A 19028-nucleotide genomic window follows, 5' to 3' on the forward strand; every position below is an offset into this window, starting at 1 on the left:
TAGCTAAGGAGCGGCACGCAAGGCAGGCACCGGTTTCAAGGCTATCGAAGGAAAAAGTAAACAAACACGATGGCGGCGACACCGCTCAAACTGTGGCAGTTGGCCCGGCTGACGCTTGGAGTGTCCGAAAAATCGAATAGCCCTCCTTAGAGTGTCCGAAATTTTGAGCAGCGTAATACATTGACTTTATAAGGTATGTCCTGGGGCCGGGAAAAAGTCCGAATAATCAAGCATGTCCGAAAAATCGGTCATGGACTGTATATATATATATATACACACACTATATACCGTGTTCATTATCAACCAAGGCACAAATTCACAGATTAGGTGTGTAAAACTAATGATTCCATGCTGATACGAGAATGCACTTCAGTCAACACACATGGTATACACCACAAAAGTGATTGATGCAAAAAACAGTCTAAACACTCCTTCATATGATTTTAATGCAGCCAGCTGCTGCTTTGGTGATAAGGAGCTTATATTTCGATATTTCGAGAAAGTACCTGTTGCAGAGCACTTAGTTTTCATTTCCTCAAGATCCACTGCGAGCTTGTCTAGCTTTGATAAAAGCACTTTGTTTTTTCGGAAACATGCTTGCAGCTTCTTGGCAACGGGACCGCGGCATCGTGAACCAGTATTTTGGCTGTTCGTTCCTTGATGCCTCTTCAGGTGAGACTGCCGCATAAAAAGCTATTTCCTTAAGTACTTGCAACTGACGCATGCAGCACCATCTTTGGTTGCCTTGTCTTGGCAGCGAGTACTATATGCTGTTCTTGATTTGTACTCCATTTGACTTTGCAAGCTTGCTGTTAGGCTGGTCATCAGGGAGTTTTCATCCCTTGACGCTGCACCTTTGCAGATATGAAAATCATGCGCTTCTTGCATTGTGGTAAAATCTTGCATTGCTGCCACTGGTGCTCGATGTAGGTTCTTCTCCCACGTGGATCTGCACTCAGGATCAGCAGGCACCTTGAATAGCGACAAGTTTCGCGCATTTTTTGTTCTTGCGTATCCTGTACTGCATCCTGGGGCGTAGCAGTGGTTAACAGGATTCGTACTGATTCAAAACGAGCAAATTCAAGAATATTCAAGGAATTTCGAGGCCTACTTGGAGTATTTTCAAGGACTCAACACAATGCTACATGCTGCAGTTTTCAATATCAGGTGCCAATTTTACTGAACAAAATTGAAAAAGAAACATTTCAAAGAACAGCTTGTATAGCACTAAGCCAACATTGTACTAAGCAGACATAATAAAACCAGTATTGCACTAAGCGAACATAATTAAAAAATGTTCAGTCTTAAAAAACATCCTGCAGTGCATTGCATCAATGTCAAAGAGCAATCCATTCTGCAAAACTGCTAATGGCAACTTCAGGGGAGCTCCTGCCACTTTTCCTGAATCTTCTCGTTGAGGCTTTGTGCAGCCTTCCTCAGACTATTGGATCTGACAATGTACTTCAGATCATTAGCTACCTCTGCCTTTTCAGCATATGTATCTGCTGAAGCCGGGAGGTCAGCTATTTTTGCCTCTAGTTTCTTTTTTTTCATCACGTCGATCTCTTCGTGGATGCAGCACCTCTTTGATTCCCTGACATCATCACACTGCTTCTTTTTTACTGCCTCCAGGTGTACAGCATACTGCTACCGGGCAGCTGATACAACAGTCCTTAGGTCTTTTGTAATAGGGACGTTAAGAACGCTCCCTGCCTTGTCCACAGCAGGGGGCGGCCTTGTCGCAGCATACAATACGTTGCGAAATATACGAGGTGTCCTTCAGGTTTTCTACGGCAACCTGGCTGTTCACACTAAACCCTCGCTCAACAGTGGCCTGCCCGTGGCTGAGCCCAAGCAAAAGCTTGACAACTTTCCAGAGTTCCCCATATGATGAATTAAACTTCATCAGCTCAGACAAGCACTCGTCTAACCTGTTTAAATTCTTCTCAAACATTCGCAGGTTATGCTTCTCTTCCTGCAGGAACTCAGTGTACTCCCCCAGTACAGTGTCTCTTTGGTACTCAAACATTCTGCCTGCTGTAATGAGGGCATTACACATTTCTGAAGCCGGCCAGGCACTCTTCTGGTTTAGTACACATTTGTCGTGGGTCCAAAGAGGACAGGTTTAGTACACATTTGTCGTGGGTCCAAAGAGGACAAACGATTGAGAATCTTAGTAGGCTTCTCTCAAGCACCTTCTTTGTCACACTGATCAAGAAGTGTTTGCATTCCATGCGGAACTGGAACACGTCCTTCTGGATTGCTTTAGTTTTCCTGACACTTTGCTCAGCGGCATGGCCTACATCCACCTTTTAAAGTGGAGTGTGGTTCTCGGTGCTTTCAATGTCCACCGTCAGCAGACCAATGACTCCTTTTGCTGAAGACAAGACCGAGCACTTCAGAAACTTCGTCAGTAGCTTCCTGACTACTGTTTCCAAATCCCTTGCAAGAAAGAACACCATGGGCTGACCCGTTTAGTACTCAGTGAGGAATGGCTTGAGAGTCATGGCCACACCTAGTACAAATTGAAGCTTTGCTAGCAATAAGACATCACTGGCAAACTCGCACAAGTTGTGAAATGATCCACATTTTTGGGGGCTTACTTCCTTCTTCCTTGAATCTGCAATAAACTTAATATCACGCCACAATAGCAAGGCTCTCTCTATCACAGGGACATTCTCCAACCACTGGTGTGCAACGAAGTTCAGGGGGAAAGTCTCCTGACCGGTAACTGCTAATAAGTCTTCCCTCCTTGCAGGAGAATCATGGAAAAGCGCGCTCAGACTGGAGAGCAGACAGTCAACTCCCCACTTGCTGTAGCACCTGCCCTGTAGGCATTGTGCATGGTGTGGAGGCCACAGGTCCCAATGTCCAGACATTGAACTTGGTATGCTTGATCTAGCTGCTTTTAGAAATTCTTGAGTAACTTAAGGTTAACATTGAGACCATCCATTGAAATTTGAAGATTTTTCTCAAGAGGGAAAGGCTCGAGCGCACTCAGCAGCTTTCCTTGGATGTCCTCGGATGTCGAGTGCCCCCATAAACACCGAGGTATAGTACCTCGTTGCCACCTTGTGAGACGAATTCCAAAACCGGATGTGAACATCCATTTGTTTCCACTGGAGATAGTCTTTTGTGGACTCATCGAAGAGTACCACATAGTAATCACAATCTTTTATCTCCACCCCGCTGGGGTGGCGCAGTGGTTACGGCGCTCGACTACTGTTCTCAAGGACGCGGGATCGAATCCCAGCCTCGGCGGCCGCTTTTCGATGGAGGCGAAATGCAAGGTGCCTGTGTGCTGTGCGATGTCAGTGCTAATTAAAGAACCCAAGGTGGTAGAAATTTCCGGAGTCCTCCACTACGGCGTCTCTCATAGCCTGAGTCGCTTTGGGACATTAAAACCCCACAAAACCAAATCTTTTATTTCCCGCTGCAAAGCAGATAAAAATGGCCTCAGACCACGGCACATCACGTAGGCGCATTTTCTTTTCTCCGCACGAAAATGCTTTGGCCATGTCACTGTCCGGGAACATATGCTGGAATAGCTGGCCTGCTTCCGATGATGACCGATAGGAAAAATGCGATGTGACAACCTTCAAAGTCCACAGAATCTCTGCGTTCGTCACCAGCTTGTGTGCCTTGCAAGCATTGTCTAGCTTTCCCGATTGCGAAGGAGGCGGGACGGCTGACTATTGCCTCGTACTTGGAACTAAATACTTTCGCACCAAATGTTGGCTGCAAGCTTCATGACACCAGCATACTTAGCACTCATTATATGACTCTTTAACGCTGACTCGCCCATGGTGATCATATCGAAGGTCTTGCTGCAAAGCCTGTATCTTGCGCAGTGCTCACTCATCGTATGTGGTGCAGTTCAGTCTATGTAAGCATCGTTGTGAAACCACGCGCCTTGAAATTCACATTTCCCAGGCATTTGCTTTACAAACGGATGCAGAACCGACGTAAAAATGCAATGCCGCCAACCACCATAACAAAGCACCTAAATCAGATTGGATTGAATCAGCTCAAATTGACTTCAGAGAGAGTGGCTCCAATGTGGCTAACTGTCACGCAACGTTGGCTATATTAGCACAAACAGATTTTTTTCGCCAGAAACGTAGACACTGAAACATGATATCGAAACACAAATATTTTAACCGCGTTTTTTTGTGATTAATAATTATTTGCATGCAGTATGCTAGGAATTCAAGGATTTTCAAGGAGCAGCAAAAATTCCGGGATTTTCAAGGGCCTTGAAAACAAAATTTTTAAATTCAAGGGTTTTCAAGTACCTGTGCGCATTCTGGGTAGAGCCGTTGTTTTGCACTCATTGTTGCAAGAAGTTAATACACTCACGTCAAAACACTCGTGCAATGCAACCACACTGAACGAAAAGCCAGCGCTCAACTGAAGCGCCGCCGCTTCAGGAGACACTCTAGGTGACGCGCGTAGCAAGGTGCTGCCCCCTCCGCTCGCTTCACTGGAAAATATTCTAGTTCCACCGTGCCCTAGGTCACAGCTGAGAGCGAGAGAGAGTGCGCTCTCCCTCGAGACCGGCCGTGCCAAGGTGTATATAGTGGCGGCGCCCGCGGCCTAAAGGAAACTGCGTCTAATACCCCTGTCAAGCGCGCAAGTTAAGTGCACTTGCCGAGAGTGTTACTCGCTATAAGTACACTTTGCCCAATCTAAACACCGCAAGTGGAGTGCACTCGCAGAAAAGTACACTTTGATTGAAGTACGTTGTGGAGAACGCACTTTCTGGGCGGGTGCGTAGCCTTGTCACCAGAGATTTCATTGGTATAAAATGTAATGCATAAAAAAAGGACACAGAGGTTCATTTTAGCTATTTAACCGCGTTTAATAAAATTATTCAGTTATAGTGGCATCAGACCATCGTCAGACGGCGCATCGTCGCACGTCGCCATGTTGGTCTGTGTAGGCTAGGAAGTCGTCTCGGCCCGTCTTGACTTGAAATGTTTTTGAAATACACTTAATACGCTGTTATAATTTTAATTTACGTTGACAAAATATAGGTTATGTTTGTTTTTATTTAAATTCAATGAACAAAAATTAATTTTGGAATATTTTCTTTTTGATGTAAATCTTTAAAAAACGAGCTGTTTGTCCGTTCCTTTTTTTTTTTTTTATTGTGAGTGCATTCTGTTTTCCCGTTTAGCACCGCGTATGCCAAAAGGTGACTTGAAGCACTTGAAGTCTCAGAAGTGCACTTCCCGCAAGTAAACTTAACTTGCACGTTTCACAAGGGTATTCATTGCAAACTTTCAGACTGTTGATAAATGCGCAACCAGCTGGAAAATAAAATTAGTTAAAGACTTGCAGTAGCGAAAATTCTTAAAGATAACAGCCATAGAGTTAATTACGGGGACACGCAAGTCTTAGAACAGTCGAAAATGTTCTAAAATCGATTTTGAGACGAATTCATTTTCTGAACGTTTATCCTTTCGAGCACTTGCATGCAATTATTAATGCTGACTTCGGTCAGGAAATGTGATAAAATCGGCTTTCAAAACGTCACGGCAGCCACAAAATGCCCCCCCCCCCCTCCCCCCAAAAAAGAGAAATTTTGTTCGAAATTCCCGCGCGCGCCGCGGGCGTTGCAGTTGGCCAATCGCCGCCGTCAACGTTGTCGTCTTGGGCTTGGTTTAAAGCCGTTTTCTTTGTGTGCAATTTCCGCTATCTCAAAATGGCTTCGCTCAAGCGGACTAGCTGCACGCGCCGGTCTTCCGAAGGCCGTTTATGGTCTCTGATTAGCTCTCACGCGAAGCGCGGCGTTCAGAGTCTCTTATTGGCTGGCGTGATTGGCGCATCATTTTTTTTTTTCTTGCTGTTTGGCGTTCACCGCCGTGGCCGCCACTTCATGCGTGTATCCGGTTGAGTGTTTCTCGATGCACCACTTCTTGCAGAGTTTTTTCTTGCGATCGAGATACCGGAAAACAGTATATTGTAACCGTGCACGCAACAAGCTTTTGGAAGCCGTAAGAAATGGGCGTGGAACAAAAACCAGAAGACACCGGCCATAAGCGTGCCATCGGGACCTGAGTTACAGCCGGTGCAGACTTGTTAGATGCGCAGGGAACATCAAACACGCTGCCTGATCATGGCCCGGTGACGACACCACAAGTTCAAATTACAGCGTGAATTGCATCCCGGCTCATGGTACACTGCGAGAGATGGGCTACCAAGTCGAGTTGTTGGGTTACGGCAGTTGGTAGGCACGGCGCGCTGCAGCTGGAGCTGCTGCTGTCATCTCTTCTCTCGCAGTTGAGAGGAAGAGGAGGAAAACGATGGGTATATAAATGCTCGCACTTGCTCAGCTGAGGCACTCGCTATGCATCCTGATTGACAGAAAGAAAAAACACGCCGTCACGATGAAGCCAGGAAACGACAGCAGGCTACAGAGACATGAACAGGAACAGTGTCTTGCTCGATGGCGCGCTCAAGATGCAGCTAGAGTGTGTCGCGCTTCTCTTGAATCGTCCTCAACCGGTGACGACTCCGAATGGAATGTAATGAACGCTTTGAACAGTGAAGACTCTTTGTCGACGTGTTCACTCAGCAGTTAAGAACTAGGCGGCAACGACGCGTTCAGGAAACAGAAGAAGAACGGCAGCGACGACTACACTACAATCTGATTTGACCACAGAGCTCGAGGCTAGACTTCTCTGCAGCCTTGCCCTGTCTTCCTCCAATTGGTCCCTGGACACTCGAGGATTGACGGCAAAGAATTGGCTCAACAGCTCCCCTATGAAACTCTTAATCGGGCACCGTTCATCTCCTGATCCAGATCCTTGGAGGGCAAGTCAGGACTGTCTCTTTGTGCCGCCATCAAAGAATGCTGCGTTGCCTGCCTAGACCACAAGCTCTATCCCAACCCTCACCCTAGTGTGTCTGTATGGGAGGCTCACTTCCTTTGACAGATACAGCTGAACACACTTATCACACCCGCATGGCTATATCTTCGGTATGATCCATCATGACCCAACTGCCCTGCCCCTTATGCCAACCTCTCCCACTGCCTATTTTCTCATCCCTTCCCATGCTATTGGACTTGGCTGGACTGGCTTCGTGCTAACAATGAGGAAGAAGAGTGCCTGCTCCTCCAGCAGTCCATCAATGTTTTAGACACCTCTACTACTACGCTAGTACCGAACATGTTTAGACATACCGAAGAAGAGTTTCCATGGAAAGATATACAAGGGACCGTCAGCAGATGATACACCAGATGACGATCACTGCGGCAAATGTGAGCGGCCTTCACAGTGTGAAACTATCTGATCAAGCATGTCAGCGCAAGAAGGAAAGCGAAACACAAACTATCGCAAAAGTATGCACTGCTTTTAGATGCCTGGCATGGGGTGGCATTGCACACACAAGTGTAGAGTGAGTACACCAAACGGGGCAACTTGGTAATTCAGCGCAACATGCTTTCGGCCAGCTTTCCTCACTCACGTTATATGTGGATGAAAACTTTTTTCCGTTTTTGCTGTCCCAAAATTACACCTCGCATTATATGTGGGCCTGCATTATATGCGGGTTGTGAAGGTATATGGTCATCGAGGTATTCACATCCACTACGCAGGTGCCTATGCTCACTCCAGATGCAGTTCCAACGTTTTCATCAAGCGTGGGATTTCTTACCAAAGATGGCAACAAACTCCCAATGGGAATAGAAAGGGCAATGAAACAGTCATACCGCAAAGAAAAGTATGGCTGCCAATTGCATAAGAAGCAGAAGCTGAGCCTGCGTAACAGCCTGGCCACACCCATTGTCATAATGAAATTGCACACAGCCTGACAAGTACTGGCCTGCATGTCCTGCTCTCCCAACGTGCCCACGGGTGTAGTGGTAAAAAATGTGTTCTGCGCTGCACAGAGTGCCAGCATTTTATGTTCCAATACAGTTGTCCTACATCATCATGCTTGCAGCATGCCCTTGGGTCAGTTGCAGGCACGTGGTAACAGCATTTTGAGGTGGAAGTCAAGCCCCAATTAGCGGACAGGAATACCCCAAAGGATGAATGGCAATTTCACTATGCAGCTACCTAAAAAAATAAAAAAAAGAAAGATCTTCAAGTTGAGTTACTTGACTCTGTCTAAAGCATGCACTACAGTATTTACTCGCATAATTTTCACTTTTTTTCCATAAATTAGGGCTTCAAAAAGGGGGTGCGCAAATTATGCGAAAATTTTGCAAACATGCTCACCTGCAAAAATGATATAAAGCACAATATATATGTAAAAAGGTGAAGCATCATATGCATGCAAAACACTTTGTCTAGTCGGAGTCGTTGCTGGATAAACTGGATTCCGAGCCATAGCTGACATCGTCGCTGACGTCCCAAATAGCGTCATCCTCAGTTCCATCAAGAGCATTTGACAGTCCAGTTTTTTTGAAGCTATGCTCCACAATGTTAGGAGAGACCCTGTCCCAGGCTGCCAGTATCCATTCACAGACCGTCTCCAAAGGAGGCCGCTTCATTCTTCCAGTCGGAGTGAGACCGTGTTCTCTGCTGGCCATCGACTCGACGTACAACTTTAAACGGCTTGTTAATGGAGACATCCAACGGCTGCAGGACTCATGTTAGGCAGCTTGGGATGACAGCCACGTTGGTCTTCATTTCCTTCAACTTCCGTCTGACACTGTCGACGACATAGCCCTTGAAGCTATCAAGGATCAACATCGATGGCAGTCGCAAAAGAGCGCCTGGTCGCTTCCTCCACACAGTGTCCAGCCAGTCGAGCATTAATGCCTTATTTATCCAACCTTTTTCGTGCACACGAATATGGATGCGTCCTTTTAACTTTCAATTTCGGCATCATCTTCCGCTTATATATGACGAAGGGTGGTACCGTATTTACTCGCATAATGCTCGCACTTCTTTTTGCAGAAAATTGATGCTAAGTTGGGGTGTGCGATAATTATGAGAGAAAAATTTTCGAGCAAATATTTTGGAGCGCTAAAAGCAAATTTAAACCGGTATGAATTTGGATTCTTAGGCCAGCTATTGTAAATATAACCAAAACATTACTTTCAAGCAGAACTTACCCTTGTTATAAAAGTACAGGGTTGCCAAAAGCACAAATTGCTAAAGTACTTTATTTGCCGCACGCAGCCTCATCACTCCCTGCGTTTCATGGTATAATGCTCACAGCAGACAATACAGTTCTACTCTTGATCAGACTTGACCCGAGTATCACCGTCTCCAGAGCGTACAACGCAGAACTCGTTGACGCCGGAGCGCCTGCTGGCAACGCGGTTGCTATGCTGTAGCCCGTACAGTAGCCGACGGGTAATTCGGACTCCAATAATTCGGACTTGTAGGATATTTCGGACTTCAGTGAGGCACCGTCAGTCACCCCATAGAAGCGCATACATATTCGCGACGGATATTTCGGACTTAAAAGTCAGAAAGTTCGATTTTTCAGACTAATTTCAGTCCCCTGCAGGCCAAAATCTGCCATCTTATCGGCTTTTCGCCGGCGCAACAAGCGCCATCTTGGATTGAGGTGGATTGGCTCTGCAGTTGGATTGGCTTGACATGGTTTCGGTGCCCCATTTTTGCCAGGAGAGGCCCCTGCAATCTCTGCCACTTTGAGGTGGCAGTCGGATTGTCATCGCCGTCAACCTGCTTTTGTCGCCAACGCTGACGTGGGCAGCTATCTCTTTGTGCTTTGTCTCATACGTCCGCCGTGTTGTCACACGAGTTTCTCCGACCGCGTCAACCGAGTGGCGCGCCGTCAATCCTTTGGCCGTTTTGTGATTGCGTCCGGCAGTTCCACCGCTCTGAACGAAAAGTGCCTCATTTTTGCGTGTTTGACGAGCGGTGTGGTGCGCACTCGGGCTGTGGACATGGCCCCGCCGGTGCTGCCGGGTCCGTCAAAGAAGCGTGGGAGCTATTCTACCATGACCCTTGAGAAAAAGGCAGCGATCATAAAGCTAGTGCTGAGTGGGCGAACGCAAGCTGACGTGGCCAAGGAGTTCGCACTGTCGAAGCAAACTATTTCGGATTACGCTTGCACAAATTACGAACGCTGTGAACTTGCTGTCTAGCGTGTACAGCGAAACGACAACTTTGGCGCAAATACAAGCGCAAATCGTCGCCAGCAAAAGAAATTTGCCGCAAGGTAAAATCGGCGACTTTTTTAAGCCGATTTCCTCTGAATAAAGTGATTTTTTGTGCTTCACGGATTTTTCGGACTGTTCGATTATTCGGACCATTTTTCGGGTCCCTTCAAGTCCGAAAAAACGGTCGGCGACTGTACTTGAAAGCATTCAGCTTAATAGCAGCTGTATAACTTGCGTACCGCCTCATCGCGATGCGGCACTAAGAACACGGTAGATGGTAGAACAAAGCAAGGAACACGGACGGAACGAAGGAACAATGACAACGAGACACGGAGACCCCTCGCAAAATGGCGACGACTACGAGCATCATGGAGGTAAAAAAAAGAAAAAGATGAGCACGCTATCGCTGCCTGGTAGTGCGTGCACACAACGAGGCCAGCTAGGTTCAGTAGCGCTCCAAAGATGGCGCTTGTTACTACTAGCAGACGACTCTCGGGGTGGTAATATTTGTGGTGCGGTGACTATGCGAGGAAAAAAAAATTCAGATCTTTGACGCCCAATGTTGGAGGTGCGAGCATTATGGGAGTGAATAGGTTAGTTTGCGACCGTCAGAGGTCACTGCCAGCATTACAGTGCATCGTTGCTTTTCGCCGCCGGTTATTTTTCTGGCAACAGACGAAACTCCCTTTTCGCTCACCATGATGCTGGGTGGCATGTCGAATGTCAGCAGCGTCTCGACAGCGTTCTTCCGCCTTGAGCAGAGCTATCACGAAATGGTGAAATGCCACCACTTTATCTTCGTAGTCTACGGGCAAACGCTGGCACAGAGTTGTCCTTCGTCTCAGAGACAGGTGGTGACGTCTCATAAAAGTGTTCACCAACGGCCTGCTTGCTTTGAATGTCGCAGCTGGGATCCCTTTTATCACGTGCAATTTTCTTCGCTTGGAACTGCAGCATCTCGCACGACACTGCAATCCCGGAGGCTCGATGCTCACGAACATAACGCACGAGTTCTTCAACGGTGGGGAATTCACCTCTCTTAGGTCCCCGAAATGCTCTCCTTCCTGGGCTTGCATTTATCAGCTCTGCCTTCTGCTTTCTCCAGCACCGCAGGTGGCTTCCATTCAGCTTGTACTGCCTGGCACGATTTCCATTTTCTTCGGCAATTACCTGGAGTTTAAATTTCACCGGATAGTTGTGGTATCCCATTGCAACTGAACAACCACACGTCAAACCACTACGCACAAAACCGAGCCACCAACAATAAAGAGATGAACGCGCCAGACGCACAACGAGGACTGCTGCGCCGGGCTTCTCTTCGGCTGGGATTGCTTTGGCTTGGCCTTGGAAGTGCGCCGCACCAATGCGGTCTGCTTGTGCGTTCCCGCGTGCATGCTGGCGTTTTCGTGCAATGAGGTGCGCAAAATATGCGGTTAAATGTTGTTTTTTTATAAATCCGTGTAATAAGTTACGGGTGAGCAAATTATGCGAGGGTGCAAATTATGCGAGTAAATATGGTACATTATTAAACTTTTTACATTCCTCATGCTCTGCCAGCCCTACTGAAGTCGCTCACCAATAGAAAGCATGTTCAATAAGGTCTTGAAATTAATGCAGGTCCTACAGTGTAAGTGTTGATACTACTCTGCACCTACCATGCTCTAAAAATAGCATACCTATTATGTGTATCAGTTTGACAACCCATATTTTGTACATGTAAAACGGAGCAATTCATGTGTACTTGTCTCTAAGCTGGTACGATGACTGGCCCTGACCTGCTACCCCAGCAAAGAACGTGTGCTTGCAAAGACAGTTCGAAATATGTGTAGCCAGCTCAGCTAAGACAAAATGATGCTCTCTCAATTCTAAGCTGCAAGAAAAAGAGACTGAATAAATGCCAAACACGCAGAACCAAAGCTACACTGATACAGTATCAGAGCTCGACTAAACCAGGTGCCAGTTCCGGTACATCGAATTCCTTTCTGAAGTGAGCCTTTGAGTGTGGTTAACCACAGTGCCACTGATACTGCCAACAACATCATGTGTGTCAAGTGGAGAAGAAGAGTCACACCACTCGGTACACTGCACCGCTGCTACATGCTGCACTTCAGTCACCCTTACTGACCACTTCACATTGTGTGCCCTTGATTTTGACTGCAATCCATCCTGAACTCCAATCCTGAACTCCAATTGACTCATCTTACGCCCCCCTCACCTTTTGTCTGCACTGGGCCTTACTCTTCCTCCTGGACCAAGGAAGAGTGGCTGCTGCCCAGCTGGGATTTTCCAAAGGTGCCGCTCAAGGCCACCACGCTGACCTCTAACTGACTGCAGGCCGTGCCTCCTTCGCTGGAGGGGAGCAGGTCCAGGGACGAGTCAGAGTAGCTCAGCTCAGAGTCAGACACAGAGTCCACCACTGGTGGCAGCACACACTCCTGGCTGGACTCCTCCTCTAGGACAGAGAGAAAAGAAACACAAGTTAATGAGGAGATCAGTCACTGTGTTCTAGAGCAGCAGAGTGGTGAGAATGTCTCCTTCAGACTTGACTCACAGGGGTAGTAAGAAGAAAGGGTAAGATTAAAGAGCAGACACTGCGAATCCCAGCGCACGCATGCTGTCACGACTTAACACATTCGCTCTGCACGGTTACCGTTTCGCTCATTCAACTAACTTCTGCCTTAGGTACTGCAGCTTTGAGCTTTGGCAGCACTGGACACCAATTATGAAAGAGAGGCCTGTCACATGTGCTGGATCTCCCCGCACCTCTGCAGTCTATTCTAAATGCCCACGCATCCTTTCAAAACTTATACAGTCTAACATGGTTTGGAGGCGGTCATTTTAGGCAGAACCTACTCGGAATAGAATTATCTACCTGTTCTATTCTGAACCGTAACGTTTAGTGCTAGCCAGTTACCATCAGCCAAGAGAACTTTTTGATCCATTTAAGCCAGAACAAATATGATAAGCTTCGAATGTAACTACCGCATTTACTTGTACAACAGGCCACCCCTAGCTTGGGTGCAAAATATAAAATTTTTTTATTTCCGCGTATAATAGGCATACCCCGAACTTGGCACCGTGATCAATGCCATATTTGCACGATTGAAAGCCGACGTGCGCCTTGATGCGAAACTCAAGTTAAAATAAAATAACTAAAAAACACAAATATTCCATAACGCGAGATGCCGCATCTGAACCTTGCTGTGAATGAGCCCGAAAGTTTGGGCCCGGAACACTCATGACAACGGCTAAGCACGACAATATCCTTGGTGACGGCCAAGTACAACAACATGTGGCCGTCAAAAAAACAAGAGTCAGCAACAGGCGAAAACAGTTCTTCCGTGAACTACCGATACCTCCTAAACCGGGGCACGGAGAATGTACGCTTTTCGCTACCTTCCCTGTAGCAGCTCTGAAAGCTGAGAGACTCTCGGGGAAATGAATTCCAGGAGAGCAGGAGGAGTGTCTTGTCTCTTGCTTTCTTCGGGAAAATCGGAAGCAATGTTATAAGTAACGTTGATCAGGGGCGACTCGACACAAGCGACAGTGTCATTGCCATCAATGCACATGACGAAGTCGCCACTCTTGAATCTGGCACAGAGTACACAGATAGGACACCACAACATTGTCTCGAGGAAGAGCGCAAAGCAACGCCGTTTCGCCTTTGTGTACAAGCAAACAGCCGGTGCTTGGACAGCGTTTCAGTTGCCGGCTCTGTTTTATTTAGGGATAGAATCCTTGAGGCCGCGCCACAGCAGGCACAGACAGGTTTCTCTACAAGCCGACCCCCACATTGAAACGCTGAGGCGGGTTCTGCTCCAGACTATGGGCAGAGCATATCGAATGAAGCGTTAGCCTCGACATCGCCAATAGACCTTTTTAGTTTCGATGCCTGGGTGCAGCCATCTTAGTTTGATGGTGGCGCCCGTTATGAGCCAAAATGGGAGCGTCCGCTCCGGCTCCTCTTGACGCCATCTTGGGCTGTGCTATGCGTGTTGATGCTGCGGTGCGGCATTGTAAAAGTGCTGTTTCGCGGTGCTCGTGAAAGCTATCTGACACCTTGGTGCTATTTGTTCTTTGTTTGAGCGCGCCAGCAAACCGTATACCATCTGTTTGACATAGCGGCAGCTGTTGGAAACAGCACTAGCGGCCGGGGCGACTGCGAAGGACTGCGCTCCACTTCCGCAGTGAGGATGTATCTGTTATATCTTTCACGATACATGTATTTTCAATTATATTTTATAATCGCAATGGTAACTGTACACACAAACACACAGCGGATGAACAGTATGGGCAGCTACCGAATGTGGAATGCAGATACTGCGAAAGATGCTAATTTCCAGTTATCGCCGCATTGATTTAACATGAAGTGCGATCCATTTCGATATACGATCGAGCTGTTTTGCTTCAATAATGTATACTTTCAAGTTAAACCATGGTTCAAGACCAGCACATAAAAGAATTAGTGTCTAAAGTACCATCTGTCGACGTTTTTATAAAGCCTTGGTGTTCGTCCTGCGGCGCGACATCGTATTCCCATCCCGTACGTCGTAGCAGCATCGTTTGCATGACGTATTGTTGAGCAAAACGCCTAAAAATGTGCGCTCTCAGCTGCACCATGAATGAAGACAAATTTGCAGCGCACACAGCAGCACTTAAGAAAGCGGCGCCACCCGCTGGAGCGGCGGACTACGGCACTCTTGTCGAGCGCTACAACCTAATCGTCGCTAAGCCTAAATTGTTTTGCATCGAAGGCACATCCGACAACGCTTTGTAATTGCTCAGCGCTAGAGTAAATGGTCTCTCATGGAACTGCCTTACTGCCGATCCCATAGTATCAGTAAAAGAAAGATGTAAATTTCAGTGACGCCTTAGCAGCGGAGCCAGCATGCAGACGATGAGCCGCGCGCCACACCAGCGGCAATGTGTTGCGTAACTTATTTGTATTGCAATTATCAATAACACGGTATGGGTCAGAAATCCGCAAGAAAGTTTTTTTTTTCTGCTGTCGGCTTATTAAGTAAAGAACAAATTTTAGCATGCTCTTGCGTTGGCGGAAAAGATCCACCGTATCGTTGGCGCGGAGGGCTTGCGGGAGGCACGGCCTGCCCGGCGTGCGTGGCTGCTACGGCAGACGAAGTGAAATGGGCATCATATTCATGAGTCCGTCATTGGTACTAAGTCTATCTGGCTTACATAAAACGTTCATAAGCGAATTGAATAAGGATAGACTGGAAAGCGGTGAAGCAGAAACATAACACAAACAAACTCAGACTGTGGATGCATGCTTCCCGCTTACGCTCTCGGCAATCATCTTGCGATTTCTTTGATTCTTTGTGCAGTCCATGATCACGCATTGCTGTCCCGATTACATTACCACTAAAAGGGGCGCTAATAGAGGTATTTAAGTCTCTCAAACGACAATATACCGAGGTGCAAGGCTGCTCTCCTATGCATGAAGCGTGCGAATGCACAGCCAACTCAGTACTGGCAACAATGGGCCAATGCAAGGAATCTGGTTAGAGAGTATTTTCCTCCTCTCCTGCTTGCTCTCGGTAAAACGGTCTATAGGGCAGAGGAGTACAAGGCAGGGACGAATGAAGCTTAGCATTGCCTTTCTGAACCTGCAAGGAGGCAGGGCCCTACGAAAGTGGGAAGAGCTCTACCAGGCTATGGAAAGAGTTATTTTATGTAGTAGAGACACATCTCCGAGATAAAGAAGAGCCACCAGGACATCCTCAAATGTGCTGGGAGGGATGCAACAGGGTGACCGGAGAAAGGAAAGGGGGAGGTGTTGGTGTCGTCCTGCACCCAGACCGTGGCTGGTCGAGGGCAAACCCAGAATGCAGGAGCACTTGTGGATCACTGGGACGCTATCGGGAAAGAGGGAAGTGGTGGCTGTTGTTTGTATGCAGTCTGGAAATGCGGCCAATAAGAAAAATGAAATCCTATGGGACTGTCTAAGAGAAGACATTGAAGTCTTCCGACAGGACCACGATTTACTGGTCGTCGGAGACTTCAATGGTCACCTGGAGGAGCTAGACGGAACTACAGACTCGAACGGCCAAGAGTTACTTCGTGTTGCGAACAAATTTGACCTAGCTATAGGAAATCTTCAGCCGAAGTGTGACGGCCAGGCTACTTCGGCTCCAAGAGACAAAAGGTCCTCCATTGACTTTGTACTGATGTCGCTGACTCTGTATGGGCTCCAGTCAAACATGGTTGTAGACAAGGAAGGGAAGATTAGTTTTGGAAGTGACCACACCAGAATACGACTTGATTTCGATGGCAATACCTGTACCCAGCGGACACCAGACAACATGCGTATTTTCATGTCTGACCGTAACATACTCTACGCCTAGCAAAGGGCTTGGAATCGTCACCAGCAGAAGGATATGTGAGGCATTGGTATAATGGGTACAGAAGATGCTTCATAATAAGCGAAGGCATAGAAGTAAATGTAGCAGGCATACTCCCAAGCATTGGTGGAATGCTGAGGTCCAAAGGGTGATCATGGAAAGGGAGGAGGCATGCCGGCAACATCGATTGGCGCTGCAAACTGAACAGCCCACGGAAGTCATTCTGTGCTTGCGGCAAGTATAAGGAGAAGGAGAAGGCAGCCAGCCTTTACAGCAGAAGATTATCAGCTCGTACAGGTTTTTAGATGAGGTTAGGAAAAGTGGGCGGAAAGGACCACATACTTTCTGGCAACATCTGAAGAGGTTGTATAGTTGTGCAGAACCGAAGCAGCATTTACAGGACCCCCAGTCGTTGCAGTTGATCTCGCCAGAAGAGAGCCTAGAACTGTTGACCGTGCAAGTCAGGATGACGTTCAAAAACTGCAGCACACAGCCTCATGAAGGACTAGAGCCAGGGCTAACAGTGATAAGGCTGCAACCAGATCTGCAAGAGTGTTTGGGACAAGTTGGGGAACTGGAGCTGAAGAATATTATTGGGAAACTTTCGGCCAGTACAGCACTGGGCATGGATGATATCCCGGCATCGCTCCTAAGAAGCTGGGCCCTACACAGAGATAGGAAATGCGAGCAGTTTTAAGTTCCTTCTTGGAGTCGGGGGGGAATCCCTGATGGACTGAGGTTAAGCAGACTGCTGTTCCTGCTCAAAAGCTCCGGCAATTGCAGCAGCTCTGTGGCGTATAGATCAATCACGGTGAACCCGGTCATATTGTTGTGGGACGCTGTACCCGCCTAGAGACAGACACAGAAGAACGGAGGACACCAGGCAAACACCACTTGCCCCCGCACTCTTCTTGTGTTCTCTAACCCTCGCGCTGGCGCCGCGTGCTCGTCTCTTGTTCGTCCCGCGCCTCTTCTTTTTCTGGCGCAGAGCTCCTTGGCACGCGCCGTAACATCTTTCCACCGAGGGGGGGGGGGGGGGGAGGGAAGAAAGTGTCGGTTAGCAGCTGTAGGCGCTCCACTTATGGGGCGGCATTTCGTGGGGAAGGCAATGAGGCAGCAGGCGACGACAGTAGTGGTGATGACCCGGTATCTAAGTCGGAGTCAATGCTGGCGCCGTTGACATATCGCTTCATGTTTGACACATGCTCCGGGAAAATGTGGTGCACACCGCATGGTCGATGCTCGGGGAGGTCTTCGAGGCGGTATGTCACGGGGCCGAACTTCGTGGCACGGCCAGTCGCGCGGATGGTGCGGCGAACGAGGACCAAGTCACCGGGACCGGAAGGAGGGAAGTTGTGGTGCTGCCGCATTGGCCACTTGCACACGCACATGAGCCGTGAGAAGGTTGCGCTGAGCGTCGAGGCGGGCGTAACGAAGTTGTTGGGCGGAGTCAGTTGGTGACGCAGTCTGATGTTACGGCGCGCGCCGAGGAGCGCTGCGCCAGAAAAAGAAGAGGCGCGGGACGAGCGCGCGGCGCTAGCGCGAGGGTTAGAGAACAAAAGAAGAGCGCTGGGGCAAGTGGTGTTTGCCTGGTGTCCTCCGTTGAGTAACTATATCCAGGAGGCGCTCAATACCGCCATCCAGTTGTTACGAAGGACCGAGCCCCTCCGAGCGTCTAGGTCTAGCTGCGTCAGCCGCTGCGTCGTCGGCGCCATTGCCTGGTGGCAGAGTCCTGTCGTCTGGCATGTCGGGTCCTTGACTTTGGGAGCGGCTGAGCGGCATGATCCCACTTCTGACACCAAAATGTCGTGGGACGCTGTGCCCGCCTAGAGATAGACACAGAAGAACGGAGGACACCAGGCAAACACCACTTGCACCGGCGCTCTTCTTTTGTTCTCTAACCCTCGCGCTGGCGCCGCGCGCTCGTCTCGCGCTCGTCCCGCGCCTCTTCTTTTTCTGGCGCAGCGCTCCTCGGCACGCGCCGTAACAATATACAGGTTGTTTGCTCAGGTCCAACGCAGACGAATCCAGGCATGGACAGAGCGGGAAAAAGTGCCGGGCGAGCTACAGCAGGGTTTTCATCAGGGCCAGAGATTGGAGGACAATTTATTCATTCTGACACCGTGCATTGAACTCGCGGTGGGACAGGGCAGAGAACTCTGGGCTACCTTCCTGGATTTGGAGAGGGGCATACAACTGCATGGAGCATGATGTCCTGTGGAAGGACTTTTTGACGGGTTAGTCGGTACATGATCTTGATTTTTATAACGCTGAAGAAACACCACAGATGCAAGGTGTTGCGCCTCAGGGGTCTACCCAAAGAGGTCGTCGCCCGACTGCTCGCTCTCTACACAAACACCAGGGTAGTTGTGGAGTGGCAAGGCCTCCGGTCTCGTCCGGCCGAGGTGTAGCGGGATCTACGACAGGGATGCCCTCTCTCCCCGCTGTTGTTCACGCTGCTGCTGAGTGATCAGGAGGGTGAACTGGAAAGATGTGGCGAGGGATTTCACTTGTCTTAGAAGGACAGTGGCCGGGTAGTGCAACAGGTCCTACCAGGCCTGCTGCACGCTGATGACATT

At 48.4% G+C, this 19028-nt stretch overlaps 1 protein-coding gene across 3 annotated transcripts in view; it reads right to left on the bottom strand.

Annotated features, from left to right (window-relative positions):
- The window catches only part of LOC146180469 (uncharacterized), a 48880-nt gene that overhangs the window by 5527 nt on the left and 24325 nt on the right, over positions 1 to 19028 (bottom strand). For all 3 annotated transcript variants that reach the window (XM_084576064.1, XM_084576062.1, XM_084576063.1), the window contains one exon: positions 12306 to 12542. In XM_084576064.1, coding sequence (XP_084432190.1) covers positions 12325 to 12542 — 218 coding nt within the window. In that variant the 3' untranslated portion in view covers positions 12306 to 12324. The remainder of the gene's footprint in view (positions 1 to 12305; positions 12543 to 19028) is intronic.

The sequence above is a fragment of the Amblyomma maculatum genome, chromosome 8 (assembly GCF_055883805.1).
Source record: "Amblyomma maculatum isolate TAMU_Amacu chromosome 8, ASM5588380v1, whole genome shotgun sequence".
In the NCBI taxonomy this organism is placed as follows: domain Eukaryota; kingdom Metazoa; phylum Arthropoda; class Arachnida; order Ixodida; family Ixodidae; genus Amblyomma; species Amblyomma maculatum.